Here is a 14,824-nt window from a genome sequence, read left to right as displayed (position 1 = left end):
GTGTGCTCTCCATGTGGGGGTTATGCAAGACTGGGAAAGGGAGAGTTGGAGGGAAGGAAGGTGTGGGGGGAGGAAAAAGAGGAGGGGGCATTGCGGACGGGAAGCAGCCAAGGATGGGAAGGAAGCTGGGGGAAGCAGAGGGAGGAGGGCAAGGAGGAAAGAGAGCAGTGGGAGGCAACTGGGCATTGGGGGGGAGTGGGGCATGGGGGATGAGGCAGCCAGTGGAGGGAATGAGGGAGCTGGGAGGGAAGAGACACTCAGTGGAGGGAATGGTGAGGGGAGGGGTTGAGGGAGGTAACCAGTGGGGGGAAGTGCAGGGGGAAGCAGCCAGTGGGGGGAAGGAAAGGGGGGGTAGCCAGTAGGGGAGATGGGGGTTGGGGGAGGCAGCCTGTGGAAGGGGGGGAATGGGAATGGGGGTGGGGGGAGGCAGCCAGCTGGGGAAGTGGGGCTGGCAGGCAGAAGCGGTGCTGCTGGGTGCCGGGAGCTGTTTATAGCCGGAGATGGTGGGTGGGAGCCAGGAGCAGAAGCCGGATCCAGCTTGGCAGAGATCCCAGCCCTGGCCCGACTTGTCCTCTCTGCCTCCCTGGATGCCAGAGCCTGGCCCGGCCCCCCCACTCCCAGCCCAGGTCCCTGCCCTGCCCGGTGAGTCCTTGCTGGCCCAGTAGGGAGAGCAGGGAGCCAGGAAGGCACAAGCAGGGGGGCACAGACACCTGCCCGAGTGGGTGTGAGGACATGGGGGGACCCCGGGTGCATGTGTATGTGGTTCATGCATGTCAGTGTGTGTGCGCATTTGTGACATACTTGTGTGTGTGTGAGAAGTTAAAGCCATGCCAAACTTTTGCTGCATAAGGAGCTTAGTGACTCAGGATTGTGAGATTTCCATGTCAGGATCCAGCAAGATTGACCACAGGGGTGGGAAGAAAGTAACCCCCCCAACGCACACACGCACACACACATGCGTGCACACATGCACACTCATGCACACACTCACAAATGTGCGCACATGCACACATGTGCATGCACACGCTCATGCACACCGGCACACACCTGCATGCGCACTTACACGTTTGTGCACACACATATATATGTACACATGCTCCTGCCCGCATATAAACATGTGCACACACACATGCACACATGTGTGCACATGCATGTACACACTCATACACTCCTAAATGCTGGTTTGTAGAAGCTCTGCTCTAGGCATTAGGTGGGGCAAGTCTCTGGCCTGCACAATACCGGGACGGGGGACGGGGGCATATGTCACTGGATGATCACGATGTTCCCTTCTTGTCGTAAAACTTCTGCATCTTCCATAGCTGGGCGCAGCCCAAGCATGGCTGGCTGGGAACAAACCTAGGTGGGAGGGCTCCCAGAGAAAGGAAGTGGGGTGGAGATTGGGTGGGGGCTGCTCTGCCTGTGCCCCAGTATAGCATTAGAGGGTGCTATGCTGAAGGGGGTGGGGGCACTCCCTTCAGCATCAGGGCTGGTCCCAGTGCCCCAGGTGGGGATGCTGTGCTCCAAGGAAGGGAAGGAAACACATGGGGCATGCACCCCAGTGTCCTGGCCACATTCGGGCACCAAGGAGTCCCTGGAGCCTCACTGGGGTATTGGTTGGGTACAAGGTTCTCCTGCCCATCCAGTCTCACGCTCCTGGCCTGTTTGTATAGTCCTGTCGCCCCAGCCCAGAGGTGGCTGCATCTCAGTATTTGTGTGACTTATAACGTCTATAGGACTGTGCAGGCTCTCTGTGTATAGGAGGGGCAGGCATGTGGATAGAGGCTGTATGGGGACATGGGGCAAAGTGGGGAGTGTCTGTGTTATTCCCCCCCCTTTGTAGACACAGCTGGGATTGGTATCTGGACTCCTGGCTCCGCCCCAGGTTTGGGATTCCCCCACCCTTATCCTTTCTCCATAGCCCAGTTGCCTCCTGTCTGGCTCTCCCGCAGTGTCCTCAGAAGCCCCCCAACCCCGCTTGGGCTCCTCCCTCACATCCCCTGCCCCTCCCCAGCCTGGGCTTTCCCCTTTTCTACTCTCTGGTTCTTCTGCCCCCAGCCCAGGCTTCCCCTTCCTTGCAAACCTGCCTCTCCCCCCAGCCTGTACTCCCTGCCTGCCCCCCAGGCTCCTCCACTTAAAACTGGGTTTTCCCCCTTTCCTGTCCCCTGGGCCTACTCCAGGGCTCCCCTCCCCGGGCCCCTGCTCTGCCTGGCACCCCAGGCCCACTGCCGGCACATCCCTGCCTGGCCGGGTGAGTATTTTTAGCAGCGCCCGCCCCCACTCTGCTCCAATGACGGCAGAGCCGAGCCCAGCCGAGCTCTGAGTCGCTGCCTCCCGGAGACGCAGGGGCCTCTCTGCTTACGCAGCCCAGTCGCTAAAAATAACCCGCTGGGGCGGCCACTCACCTGCCCCAGCTGCGGGCTGCCTTGTGTGTTCTGCCAGCATGGGGCATCCTTAGGGGCTGGAAACCAGGACTCCTGGGTTCTATCCCTGGCTTGAGGGATGGGGGAGGTGCTAATGAGTTTAGGGGGCTGGAAACCAGGACTCCTGGGTTCTGTCTCTGGCATGGAGGATCGGGGGGTTGGGGTCTAGTGGGTTGAGGGGGCTGGGAGCCAGGACTCCTGGGTCCCATCCCCTTCTCAGGGAGGGCTGTGGGGTTTAGCAGATTGGGTTGGATTCTATCCCCAGCTGGGATGGGGGAGAGGTTGGAGTCTAGTGGGTTTGTGGTGGGGTTTGGGAGCCAGGATGCCTGGGTTCTATACCCAGCTCAAGGAGGGGCATGGGGTTTGGTGGATTTGGGTGGAGGACGACTGGAAGCCAGGACTCCTGTGTCCTCTCCCCAGCTCTGGAAGGGTTTGGGGGTGGGTGGGGGGTAGGACTCCTGGATTTTATCCCCAGCTTGAGGAAGGATGTGGGGTTTAGTGGATTTTGTGGGGTTGCGGGGGGGTGAGCCAGGACTCCTGTGTTCTCTCCCCAGCTCAGGGAGGCTGTGGGGTTTAGAGGGTTTGGGGCTGGGAGCCAGGACTCCTAGGTTCTATCTTTGGCTTTTGCCAGAGATTAGAGTGATTTTTGGAGGGGAGGAGGGTAAATCCCTTCCCCCTCTGTGTCTCAGTTTCCCGCTCTGTAACAGGGGGGTAATGGTGTTGACCCTCTGTCCCCCATTCTAATGTGGCCTGGTGTCTATGAAAATGTCATGTGATTTACCTGTGGGTCACAGCCTCCCAGGGGGATCCCCAGGGGCCCTGCGTGGGGCCCCCCTCCCCACTCAGTTAATTTGTGCATGTCTCTGACTCTTTCTCTCTCTTTCTCTCTCTCTCTTGTTCTGCGGTCCAGACCCCCCGGCAGTGCAGAATTGTCTATAGGGGCCCCTCCCATGGCCAGCTGCTGAATCCCCCAGGTACCCCCCGTCCCGGGCACCAGCTGTCTGTGTGGTCTCACCAGTGCCATGGCCACAGCTAGGGCATGTTCTGCACACCCCCCGGGAGGCTCTAGGACCCCCTGCCCCATAGCTTGGCTGCCCACACGCCCCCCCCTTAGCAGCTCCAGAGCCCATGTCTCAGTTGTCTTCCCCTTCCTCTCCCATGCTTGTGTCATGGCACCAGATTCACTGTGTTTGACTCCCCTGCACTGGACTCACTCCAATGACACGAGACACGGGGCCCCCCAAGTCCCCCCGTCTCACCGGCTCCCCTCCCCTGCAGAGCCCGCCTCATGCAGAGCTTCAAGGAGTCGCACTCCCACGAGTCCCTGCTGAGCCCGAGCAGTGCGGCTGAGGCCCTGGAGCTCAACCTGGACGAGGACTCCGTCATCAAACCTGTGCACAGCAGCATCCTGGGCCAGGAGTTTTGCTTCGAGGTACGGCAGCCAGCCCAGGGCACTCGCGCCTCTGGGGTAGAGCAGGGAGCTGGGATAGGACTCCTGGGTTCCGTCCCCAGCACTGGGAGGGGAGCGCGGGCTCGTGGGGTAGAGCAGGGAGCTGGGAGCCAGGACTCCTGGGTTCCGTCCCCAGCACTGGGAGGGGAGTATGGCTGGGCACCCCGGTCAGGGAGTGTGGAAGGTACATGTGGCCCTGCTCAGCTGCTCCTCATTCTCTCTTCCTCAGGTCACCACTGCGTCTGGCACCAAGTGCTTTGCTTGCCGCTCAGCCGCAGAGCGCGACAAGTGGATCGAGAACCTGCAGCGAGCCGTGAAACCCAACAAGGTGCTGTAGTGGAGGGAAGCTGGGGGGGAGGGGAGCCCCAGGGGAAAGAGGGTGGATACTGGCTACAGGAGAGCTAAAGGGCAGGAGGCTGGGTCCAGCTCCCCACAGCTGTGCACACGTGTCTCCACGTGTTCGCTTGCTGCTCTACTCCTCAGGAGTTGTCCCCCTGGGGCCACAGAGCCCCAGCTCCCCCTGCCCGGAGTTACTGTTACAGCCCCAATTTACCCCATAGCACACACAGTGCCCCATAGCACTGACCCACCTGCCTGTTCCCGTTCCTAGACCCCACAGCACCGACCCCTGCCTACATCCTCATCCCCCTGCCTCTGCCCTGTAGCACTGACCCACCTGCCTGGTCCCATTCCTGTCACCGACCCCTGCCTGTGCCCCATAGCCCTGTCCCTCCTAATTGTCCCCGTTCCTACACCCATAGCACTGACCCCTGCCTACATCCTAATCCCCCTGCCTGCGCCCCATAGCCCCGACCCACCTGCCTGTCCCCATTCCTAAACCCCACAGCCCCGACCCCTACCTACATCCTGATCCCCCTGCCTACACCCCATAGCCCCGACCCACCTCCTGTCCCCGATCCTACACCCCATAGCACCGACCCCTACTTACATCCTCATCCCCCTGCCTCTGCCCTGTAGCACTGACCCACCTGCCTGGTCCCATTCCTGTCACCGACCCCTGCCTGTGCCCCATAGCCCTGTCCCTCCTAATTGTCCCCGTTCCTACACCCATAGCACTGACCCCTGCCTACATCCTAATCCCCCTGCCTGCGCCCCATAGCCCTGACCCACCTGCCTGTCCCCATTCCTAAACCCCACAGCCCCGACCCCTACCTACATCCTGATCCCCCTGCCTACACCCCATAGCCCCGACCCACCTCCTGTCCCCGATCCTACACCCCATAGCACCGACCCCTGCCTACATCCTCATCCCCACAACTTGCCTGCGCCCGATCTCCCTGTGCTCCATAGCAATGACCCCCGTCTAACTCCCTGTGCCTCCCCAGGATAACAGCCAGTCTTCCCGCCGCCACCCCCGTCAAACCCTCTGTGCCTCCCTAGGACAACAGCCAGCCCCCAAGTCTAACCCCCTGTGCCTCCCCAGGATAACAGTCCCCCAAACCCCTGTGCCTCCCCAGGATAACAGCCCCCCTAATTCCCTGTGCCCCCCCCAGGATAACAGCCCCCCCAACCCCTGTTCCTCCCCAGGATAACAGCCAGTCTTCCCCACCCCCAGCACCGTCAAACCCTCTGTGCCTCCCTCAGACAACAGCCAGCCCCCAAGTCTAACCCCCTGTGCCTCCCCAGGATAACAGCCCCCCCAACCCCTGTTCCTCCCCAAGATAACAGCCAGTCTCTCCCCTGCTTCTGCCCCTAATCCCCTGTTCCTCCCCAGGATAACAGCCGGCGCGTGGACAATGTGCTGAAGCTGTGGATCATCGAGGCGCGGGAGCTGCCGCCCAAGAAGCGCTATTACTGTGAGCTGTGCCTGGACGACATGCTCTATGCCCGCACCACCAGCAAGATGCGCACAGACAATGTCTTCTGGGGCGAGCACTTCGAATTCAACAACCTGCCGGCCGTGCGCACCATCCGCCTGCATGTCTACAAGGACACGGACAAGAAACGCAAGAAGGACAAGAGCAACTATGTGGGCATGGTCAGCATCCCCATCGCCAGCGTCACCGGGCGCCACTTCGCCGAGCAGTGGTACCCGCTCAGCCAGCCCAGCACCAGCAAGAGCAAGGCCGGCTGCCCCGCCGTGCGCGTCAAGAGCCGTTTCCAGACCATGAGCATCCTCCCCATGGAGCTGTACAAGGAGTTTGCTGAGTACGTGACCAACAACTACCGCATGCTGTGCGCTGTGCTGGAGCCGGTCCTGAGCGTCAAGAGCAAGGAGGAAGTGGCCTGTGCGCTGGTGCACATCCTGCAGAGCACTGGCAAAGCCAAGGTACTGGGGGAGTGGCAGGGATGGGGGAAGAGTGGGAGGACAAAGTGCCCTCTGAATTGTCTGCATCTCGGGTCCTTCTGGGCATGGGGTGGGGAGCTCTGGGGTGTTGGGTCTCCTCACTCACTCCCCTGCCCGGGCCTGACCCCTGCAGGATTTCCTCTCGGACATGGCCATGACGGAAGTGGATCGGTTCATGGACCGGGAGCACCTGATATTCCGGGAGAACACCCTGGCCACGAAAGCCATAGAGGAGTATCTGAAACTCATTGGTCAGAAATACCTCAAGGACGCCATTGGTGAGTGAGGGAGGGGGAGGGGTTTGCTTGCACTCGCAGGTGTGGGTGCGCACAGTCTGGGTCCTGTGCGTGTGAAGGGGGGCATGCACCCTGCTCCCTGGGAGGCACATGGATCTGTGCACTGTGCCTGCAGGGGTCTGTATGCCCAGAGGGTGGGATCTGTGCTCTGGGGTTTAGGGGCGTTAGAACTGCACCTAGCCTGGTGATGGGATGTGATCCCCAACCGAACAGCTGGTCCTGGCACTGGGATATGCCTAAGCTGGCATCTCACTCCATCTGGTCTCTGGAGAGGCTGGTGGAGCACCCGTCCCCAGCTTCAGGCCCCTGATGGATAGGACAGGGTGTGCAGGGTGGTAGGAGCTGGTTCTTGGGGCAGTGTCCAGCCTGGCACCCCCCTCCCTGCCCCACTAGCTCTCTGCCCCCCTCCTGCAGGCGAGTTCATCCGGGCGCTCTACGAGTCAGAGGAGAACTGTGAGGTCGACCCCATGAAATGCTCCTCGTCCACCCTGCCTGACCACCAGGCCAACCTGCGTATGTGTTGTGAGCTGGCGCTCTGCAAGGTCGTCAATTCGCACTGGTGGGTGCCAGCTGGTGGGGGATGGGGGCATGTCCAGGGGCAGGGAGTGAGCAGGTGCTGTGCAAGGTTAGCTGTACAATTGTGCAGCATGGTGTGGAGGGATTGGAGGGCATGGATGGAGGCAGGAGGTGGGGGGCCAAGAGAGGGAGGAGGTGGTGAGCTGCACAGAGGGCACTGAGAGTTCAGGGAGGAGCTGAGGAAGGTCTGTGCCCTATGGCGAGGTGTATGGGGGACTCTGGAGCTCACCGATGTCCCTGCCACCCTTGCACTCTGTTCCCATGGGAGCTGAAGGCCATCGGTGCCCTGTGGTCGGGGGCTCAGGGCTGTGTGTAGGTCATTGATGGTCCCTCTGCCCTCCCCACAGCGTGATTCCATGGGAGCGGAAGGAGGTCTATGATCTGTGGGGGGACGCACGGGCTCTGGGGGGGTGGGCACATGGGCTTTGGGGGTATATGGGCTCAAGAGGCCTGGGGGTCACTGATGGCCCCTCTGCCCTCCCCACAGCGTGTTCCCACGGGAGCTGAAGGAGGTGTTTGCCTCGTGGCGGCTGCGCTGCGCGGAGAGAGGCCGCGAGGACATCGCTGACCGGCTGATCAGTGCCTCGCTCTTCTTGCGCTTCCTGTGCCCAGCTGTCATGTCGCCCAGCCTCTTCGGGCTCATGCAGGAGTACCCAGACGAGCAGACGTCCCGCACGCTGACCCTCATCGCCAAAGTCATCCAGAACCTGGCCAACTTCAGCAAGTGAGAGATGCACGATGGGCCAGGGCATCAGGGTGGGACATCACGGGTGTGAGGAATGTTTTTCTGGGGGTCCTTAGGGTGCTACACCCTGCTGACTCAAGCCCCCCTTGCCCTTGGCAGGTTTCAGCTGCACAGAGGAGTATGTATCATTCAGAGTGAGTTCCTGGAGAGGCCGCATAGTATGGGGCTGTATGTAGGGGGTGCTATACCCCTCTGTCCCCTGGCAGGGTCAGCAGCAAGGAGTACATGGCGTTCATGAACGAGTTCCTGGGTGGGAGTGGGCCAGCATGGGATGGGCCCTGGGTGTTGTATGGGGCTGTGGGGGGGGGGTGCTGTACCCCACTGACCTCCCCCAATCCCATGCCAGGTTCGGCAGCAAGGAGGAGTACATGGCGTTCATGAACGAGTTTCTGGAGCTGGAGTGGGCCAGCATGCAACAGTTCCTCTATGAGATCTCAAACCTCGACACCCTAACCAACAGCAGCAGCTTTGAGGGCTACATCGACCTGGGCCGCGAGCTCTCCACGCTGCATGCTTTGCTCTGGGAGGTCATGCCCCAGCTCAGCAAGGTACACAGACCTTGGATATGGGGCTGGGAGCCAGGACTCCTGGGTTCTCTCCCCAGCTCTGGGAGGGGAGTGGGGACTAGTGGGTTACAGCATGGGGGCTGGGAGCCAGGACGCCTGGATTCTCTCCTGCCTCTGGGAGGACAGCCGGGATCCCCAGGTTTCATGCTAACCCCCTCCCCTGTCTTTCTGCCCCTGGTCCCAGGAAGCCCTGATCAAGCTGGGCCCCCTGCCTCGGCTGCTCAACGACATCAGCGTCGCCCTCAGGAACCCGCACATCCAGCGGCAGCCAAGTCACCAGGGGGAGCGGCTGCAAACCAAGCCCATCATCCTGCGGGGGCCATCCTCTGACATGCAGCCCTACATGATGCGTGACCTCAACAGGTGAGCGGAGTCTGGGGATGGGGACCTGGGGGGCTGGAGAGCAGTGGGAGGGAGCAGGGCACTGGATAGGGCTGCAAACCCAACTCACGGTGGGGCGGCCAGGGAGCATCTCCCTCTGCCCCCGCCTTCCCCATGTAGGGTCCTGTCCAGGTCTCCTCCCAACACTAACTGCTGCCTCTGCTCCCCCTGCAGCTCCGTCGATCTGCAGCCCTACATGGTGCGGGGCCTCAACAGGTGAGCCCTGGCGCGGTCCCCACACTGGCCCCATACCATCCCGTACGCCCCCCTGCCGCCCCACCCACCCTTCCTGATGGGGAGCAACGTCATCATTCCCCTTCCCAGCCTTGCTCTGGTCCCAGGGGGACACAGGGAGTGAGCACTGCCCTGTTCTAAGGAGCTCTGCATGAGGCCTGGGCAGCACCAGGCTGGGCCCGTTCCCTCCTTTGGGGACCCCTGTGGAGTCTGTGTGCAAGAGGCTTATCTGTGGGGAGCTGCAGGGGGACTAGGAATCCCCCTGCCAGCCCAGTGAAGGGATGGTCACACATCATGGTCTGCTCAGAGACTCCTCCGTCCCTTATCCCCCAGGGACCCTGGGCTGGGGCTGCTCTTCCTACCATCTGTCCCCTGCCAGGCCTGCTCACCGACTCCCCCATCCCATAGGAGCCCTGAGTTGGGGCTGCTCTTCCCCCACACCGTCTGTCCCCCCAGGGCTGCTCACTGACTCCCCCATACCCCGGGGGCACTGGGCTGGGGCGCTTTTCCCTCTCCTTCTGTCCCCCCAGGGCTGCTGACCGACTCCCACCTACCCAGTACCCCAGGAGCCCTGGGGTGGGGCTGCTCACTGCTCCCTTCTTCCCATCCCTGCTGGAGCACTGGCCCCAGCGCTGACCACCTGGCCTCTCTGCACCCCCAGCTCCATGGACATGACCCGGTTGCCTTCGCCTACCAAGGAGAAGGGCTCCAAGGACATGTTCTTTGTGACACGCCCACCCCTGGCCCGCTCCTCGCCCGCCTACTGCACCAGCAGCTCCGACATCACTGAGCCTGACCAGAAGATGCTGAGCGTCAACAAGAGCGTCTCGATGCTGGACCTGCAGGACAGCCGCATGAACAGCGTCTCCAATCTGCAGAGCGTGGGCGACATGCTCAACAGCAGCCAGGCCTCCATCACCGCCGCCATGGGACTGCGGCCCAGCCGCCTCTCGCAGGGCAGTGGCTCCAGCATCGCGGCTGGCCTGCGGCTCAGCCACATGGGGGTCACCACTGATGGGGCTGCAGCCCAGCAGCTTAGGGTGCCCCTCTCCTTCCAGAACCCCCTATTCCACATGGCCTCAGATGGGCCCTCAGCCGCACCCTCACACAGGCCATCTGAGGGCAACCCCGACACCTTTGCCCCCTTCCACGGCTACAGCAAAAGCGAGGATCTGTCTGCTAGTAAGCACATCATCCACAGCCACAGCTACAGTGACGAGTTCACCCGCCAGGGCTCTGAGTTCACCAAGCGCCAGCTCTCGCTGCAGGAGAACCTGCAGAACATGCTCTCCCCACCACAGATCACCATCGGGCCCCAGCCCCAGCGAGCCCCACCCCAGCCGCAGCCCCAGGCCCCGCTTCAGCGCGGAAAGTCCCAGCAGCTGACGGTCAGCGCTGCTCAGAAACCCCGGCCCTCCAGCGGCAACCTGCTGCAGTCACCCGAGCCCACCTATGGGCCAGCCCGCGCCCGCCAACAGTCAGTCACCAAGGAGACGCCCTCTGCGCTCAAGCCAACCATTACCAAGCAGGTGTGAGGAGGGCAGGGAGGGAGGCGAGGTGTGTGGGCGGTGGGGAGTGGAGTGGAGAGGTGTCAGCGAGTGGGGAGATGGGGCAGGGTGGACAGATGGGGAGCGGTACAAGGGGGTCAGTGAAGAGGCTCAGGGGTTCGTCCTCAGGAGCGGAGCGTCAGCACTGCTCAGGGTGGGTCGCTGACCTTCAGGCGGGGATGGTGTTCTCTCTTCCAGGGGTCCCCACAGGGAGGTGGGGGGAGTCTCTGGGGCAGGGAGGGGGGTCTCATTCCATGCTCACTAACTTTCCGCCCCCGCAGCCATCGCACACGCCTTCCACGCTGAACCCGGTCATGCCGGCCTCTGAGCGCACCGTGGCCTGGGTTTCCAACATGCCACACCTGTCAGCCGACATCGAGAGCTCCCACATCGAGCGCGAGGAGTACAAGCTGAAGGAGTACTCCAAATCCATGGATGAGAGCCGGCTGGACCGGGTAAGAGAACCCAGGAGGCTTGACTCCCAGCGACCCCCCCTGCTTTAACCCACTAGACCCCACTCCCCTCCTCATGCCAAGGATAGAACGCAGGAGTCCTGGCCCCGAGCCCTTCGCAGTGGGGAGGCACGGAACCCCTGCCTCGAGACAGAAGTGCCCTCATGGCCATCACCTGGCCTCTCCCTCCAGGTGAAGGAGTACGAGGAGGAGATCCACTCATTAAAGGAGCGGCTGCACATGTCGAACCGCAAGCTGGAGGAGTACGAGCGGCGCCTGATGTCGCAGGAGGAGCAGACCAGCAAGATCCTGATGCAGTACCAGCAACGGCTGGAGCAGAGCGAGAAGCGGCTGCGCCAGCAGCAGGTGGAGAAGGACTCGCAGATCAAGAGCATCATTGGCAGGTGAGGGGCGGATCGGAGCGGTGGGGCCTTATGGTAGGGTCACTGGGTCCTGGGCATGTGCGGGGAAGGTGGGGGCCACGGGGTCCCTGGCACATGTTGGGGAAGATGGGAGGTCACAGGGTCCCTGGCACACATGGGGGGCGGCTCATGGCAGAGGCACAGGGTCCCTGGCATAAGTGGGGAGATGGGGTCACAGGGTCCCTGATACATGGTGATGAGGAGGTCATGAGGTCCCCAGCACACAGAGGGGCTGTGTGGGGGGATCACAGGACCTTAGGGGGATCCCATCAGAGATCCTGAAGTCAGGGCAGGGAGGGAACAGTCCCTCTAGGAGCTGCCTTCCATCCTATTCCTCAGGTACCTGCCGTGGCCTCCGCCCCCCCCCCCCCAGGGGACCTGCTCCATCTGCCCCCTGCCCCACTGGGCATTAGCTGTCAGGGACCCTTGGCCTCCCCCCGCGGGAGCCCGGATTGACTCCAGTGAAGCCTGTCCCTACAGGTTGATGCTGGTGGAGGAGGAGCTGCGCAGGGATCACTCGGCCGCCCACGACGTCTCCGAACCCCGGAAACGCCTGCTCGACGCTCAGGTGGAAATTACAATGTCATTTTTCTTTTCCGTGTCTCCATTTCCCATCCCATCTCGTCTGCTGTCTGTCCCACGGGCAGGGCTAGTGCTGGGGGAAACCGATGGATGGACCCGGAGCAGGGCCAATGCTGGGGAGACAGCCTGATGAATGGACCCGGAGCAGGGCTAGTGCTTCGGGAAACCGATGGATGGACCTGGAGCAGGGGTAGTGCTGGGGAGACAGCCCGATGGATGGACCCGGAGCTGGGCTAGTGCTGGGGGAAACCGATGGATGGACCTGGAGCAGGGCTAGTGCTGGGGAGACAGCCCGATGGATGGATGGATGAAAGGGTAAGGGGCCAGGTTGGGAGAGCTGGATGGAGAAATGAGGGTTAGAGTTGCAGGACACAGACACACTGACCACCACAGCATTAGGACCAGGAGAGAGAGAGGCCAAGGGCTGGGAGAGGTGACAGATGGATGGATGGGGAGGGCTAGCACTGTGTTAGCCCTATATGGGGTGCCTGCCTCTTGGCGACATAGGATCAAGGTACTCACAGGGTGAGGGGGCCAGTGCCCCCTTACGGTACTCTCAGAGCAGGCCTGGGATTCAGTGCCCCCTCAAGGGGATGGATGTGGAGAGGGGCCCTGGGCAGTGGGGATTTCTGAGGAGATGCCATCTGGACACCATAAGAAACAGCCCCTCTCCCCATCCTTCTCTCCCTGACTTTTGAGCAACTCCACAGTAAAACACTCTATTCCCCAATCATCCCCTCAGACAACCCCTACACATTTCCCCATGAAACCCCAAACCCCTCATATAGCTCTCCCGTAGCCACCCGAGCTGACACCATAACGCCCCCAATAATCCCCCTCCCACAGCTCCCCCGATAAACTCGCAGCCCCCAGAGTTGCTCCATCACAAACTCTGAGAGCTTACGTGGGCCTTGCAGCCTGGGCAACAAGGGACATGGGACAGGGAAGAATAGCCTCCAAAGCTAGGTGCTGTGTTCAGAATCCTGGGAGGCCGTGGGGCCCGGCTCATGGGCCTAGTGAGGTGTGTGTAGGGATTGGGGTCCGAGGAGGCTGTGGGGCCCGGCCCAGGAACTCATGAGGTCTGTGTAGGGATTGGGGCCCGGCTCAGGGGCCTAGTGAAGCCCATGCGAGGATGGGGCCTGAGGAGGCCGTGGGGTCTGGCTCAGGGGCTAGTAAGGTCTGTGCAGGGATTAGGGCCCAAGGAGGCCGGGAGGTCCGGCTTGAGGGTAGGGTTTCCACCTGTCTATGATCATCCCTTGTTTGAGGTGGCTGTCCTGGGAAGTCTGTTGGGGCTCAGTATATGCTGCCCACTGGCCAGTTTATGAGCTTGAGAAGATCATCCCAGATGTCCTGGGATTTTTGTACCTCGGAGATGGTAACTCTAGCTGGGATTGGAGCCAGGGGGAGGCTATGGAGCCTGCCTCAAGAGCCTAGTGAGACCTGTGCTGAGATTGGAGTCAGAGAAGGCTTTGGCACCTGGGTTTAGGGTGTCCATGGGCCTGGGCTTGCGGAAGCTGGATTCATGGTCTTCAGAGGCAGCCATGGGGCTTTGTGCTGGGCTCCCAGGCATGGCTGCGTGAGGCCAGGAAGCCATGAGGACTGCTCAGTGGCCATCTCTCGGTGCGGCGCTTGTGAGCTTGGACAGTTTTGTTGTCTAGGAGTCACTGCAGGGGGGCTAGATTAGTTTTTAGGAATAACACCTGTCCCTTATTTGAAGGGATTGTCTCCTATTTCATTGATTTGTGCCTTAGGACAGCCACCCATCCCTTATTTTCAGATGTATTGATATTGATTAAAATGGATGAGTTCCATTCTAAATATTACAGTGAAGCTTATGAGACTTGCACTGTATCCTGAAGGAGGGAGTAGACACGTACGCTCGAGAGATTAGTTGGTGATATGATAAGGGATATGGTGCTTCCCTAAAAGGTCTTTTAAAATAAAGCGGGGTCCCTTATTTTCCCCATGCTTTCCCCTTATTTGCACCCTGCCAAGGTGGTCACCATATAGGAGTTTATGTCTGGATACCGGGGCTGGGTGCCCAGGGGTCTGTGCACAGATACCAGGCAGTGTGTATGTGTTAGGATTTGGAGGTAGCTCTGTAGCTCTAGCAGCTGTTCACCTGGCTGTCCCAGCATGAGCCAGTGGCAGGAATGTCTCCCCACTTCCTCGGCTGTCCCTGTGTGCCCCAGAGCTGGGTCATGTTGGCCCTGGATCTGTGGGTGTAGCGAGGGGTCAGGGAGAGGGCTTCCATCCTGATTTTCCCAGGCCCCTTCCCCCTGCTGCCTCCAGCACGTCCCGGCCGTCTCCCACCCTGGGTCTGTGGACCCCTCCTGTTTTCTGGGGAGATGACGGAGCCAGCAACGGGGTGATCCGTGCTCCCACCGGGGGGCACCAGTGCCGGGGCCCTGACCCGTCTGTTTCTCTGCTCTTCATCCTAGCTTTTCATCAGGTAACTCTCTCTGACTCTGCTTTTGTCACGTGGAGGGATCGGGGGGACTCTCGCCGTTCGGTAGCAGATCAGGTGGGTCCTTTCCTCTCCTCCCCCTCCACCCCCATCTGCACACGCACCCCCTCCCCCTCTGTGCATCACCCCTCCCTGTAGAGACTAGCAAACTACCTTTTCCTTCCCCATTAGGTTCAATTAACTCCGTTGTCTGGTTGGTTCTATCCCCCCTGCCCCGCCGAGGGTCCAGCCTCTCCCTCTCCAGGGGGCCCAGACCACTGAGTACTGGCATGGCGTGGGGGGATTGAACCTGCACCATGGAGCCTGGTCAGAACATTTCACAGACACTGTGTCTGTCGGGGGCAGCGCTGCCGGGGCCGCCTGTGGAGCTCAGCCCCA

The 14,824-nt window shown here is 61.2% G+C and overlaps 1 protein-coding gene across 8 annotated transcripts in view; it reads left to right on the top strand.

Moving 5' to 3' along the window:
• The window catches only part of SYNGAP1 (synaptic Ras GTPase activating protein 1), a 46,470-nt gene that overhangs the window by 27,826 nt on the left and 3,820 nt on the right, over nt 1–14,824 (top strand). For 3 of the 8 annotated variants that reach the window (XM_084648626.1, XM_084648631.1, XM_084648630.1), the window contains 14 exons: nt 3,699–3,852; nt 4,100–4,198; nt 5,606–6,160; nt 6,312–6,456; nt 6,889–7,033; nt 7,538–7,774; nt 8,142–8,343; nt 8,546–8,724; nt 8,917–8,958; nt 9,638–10,505; nt 10,805–10,978; nt 11,168–11,379; nt 11,865–11,965; nt 14,421–14,503. In XM_084648626.1, the coding sequence (XP_084504752.1) occupies nt 3,699–3,852; nt 4,100–4,198; nt 5,606–6,160; nt 6,312–6,456; nt 6,889–7,033; nt 7,538–7,774; nt 8,142–8,343; nt 8,546–8,724; nt 8,917–8,958; nt 9,638–10,505; nt 10,805–10,978; nt 11,168–11,379; nt 11,865–11,965; nt 14,421–14,503 (3,196 nt within the window). The remainder of the gene's footprint in view (nt 1–3,698; nt 3,853–4,099; nt 4,199–5,605; nt 6,161–6,311; nt 6,457–6,888; nt 7,034–7,537; nt 7,775–8,141; nt 8,344–8,545; nt 8,725–8,916; nt 8,959–9,637; nt 10,506–10,804; nt 10,979–11,167; nt 11,380–11,864; nt 11,966–14,420; nt 14,504–14,824) is intronic. The other 5 variants (XR_014714195.1, XM_084648627.1, XM_084648628.1 and 2 more) reach the window with 5 other exon arrangements.

The sequence above is a fragment of the Lepidochelys olivacea genome, assembly GCF_965140295.1.
Source record: "Lepidochelys olivacea isolate rLepOli2 genome assembly, chromosome: 14".
Taxonomy (NCBI): domain Eukaryota; kingdom Metazoa; phylum Chordata; order Testudines; family Cheloniidae; genus Lepidochelys; species Lepidochelys olivacea.
The sequence above is the reverse complement of the archived record's forward strand: the minus strand, read 5'-3'. Positions and strand labels throughout refer to the sequence as shown.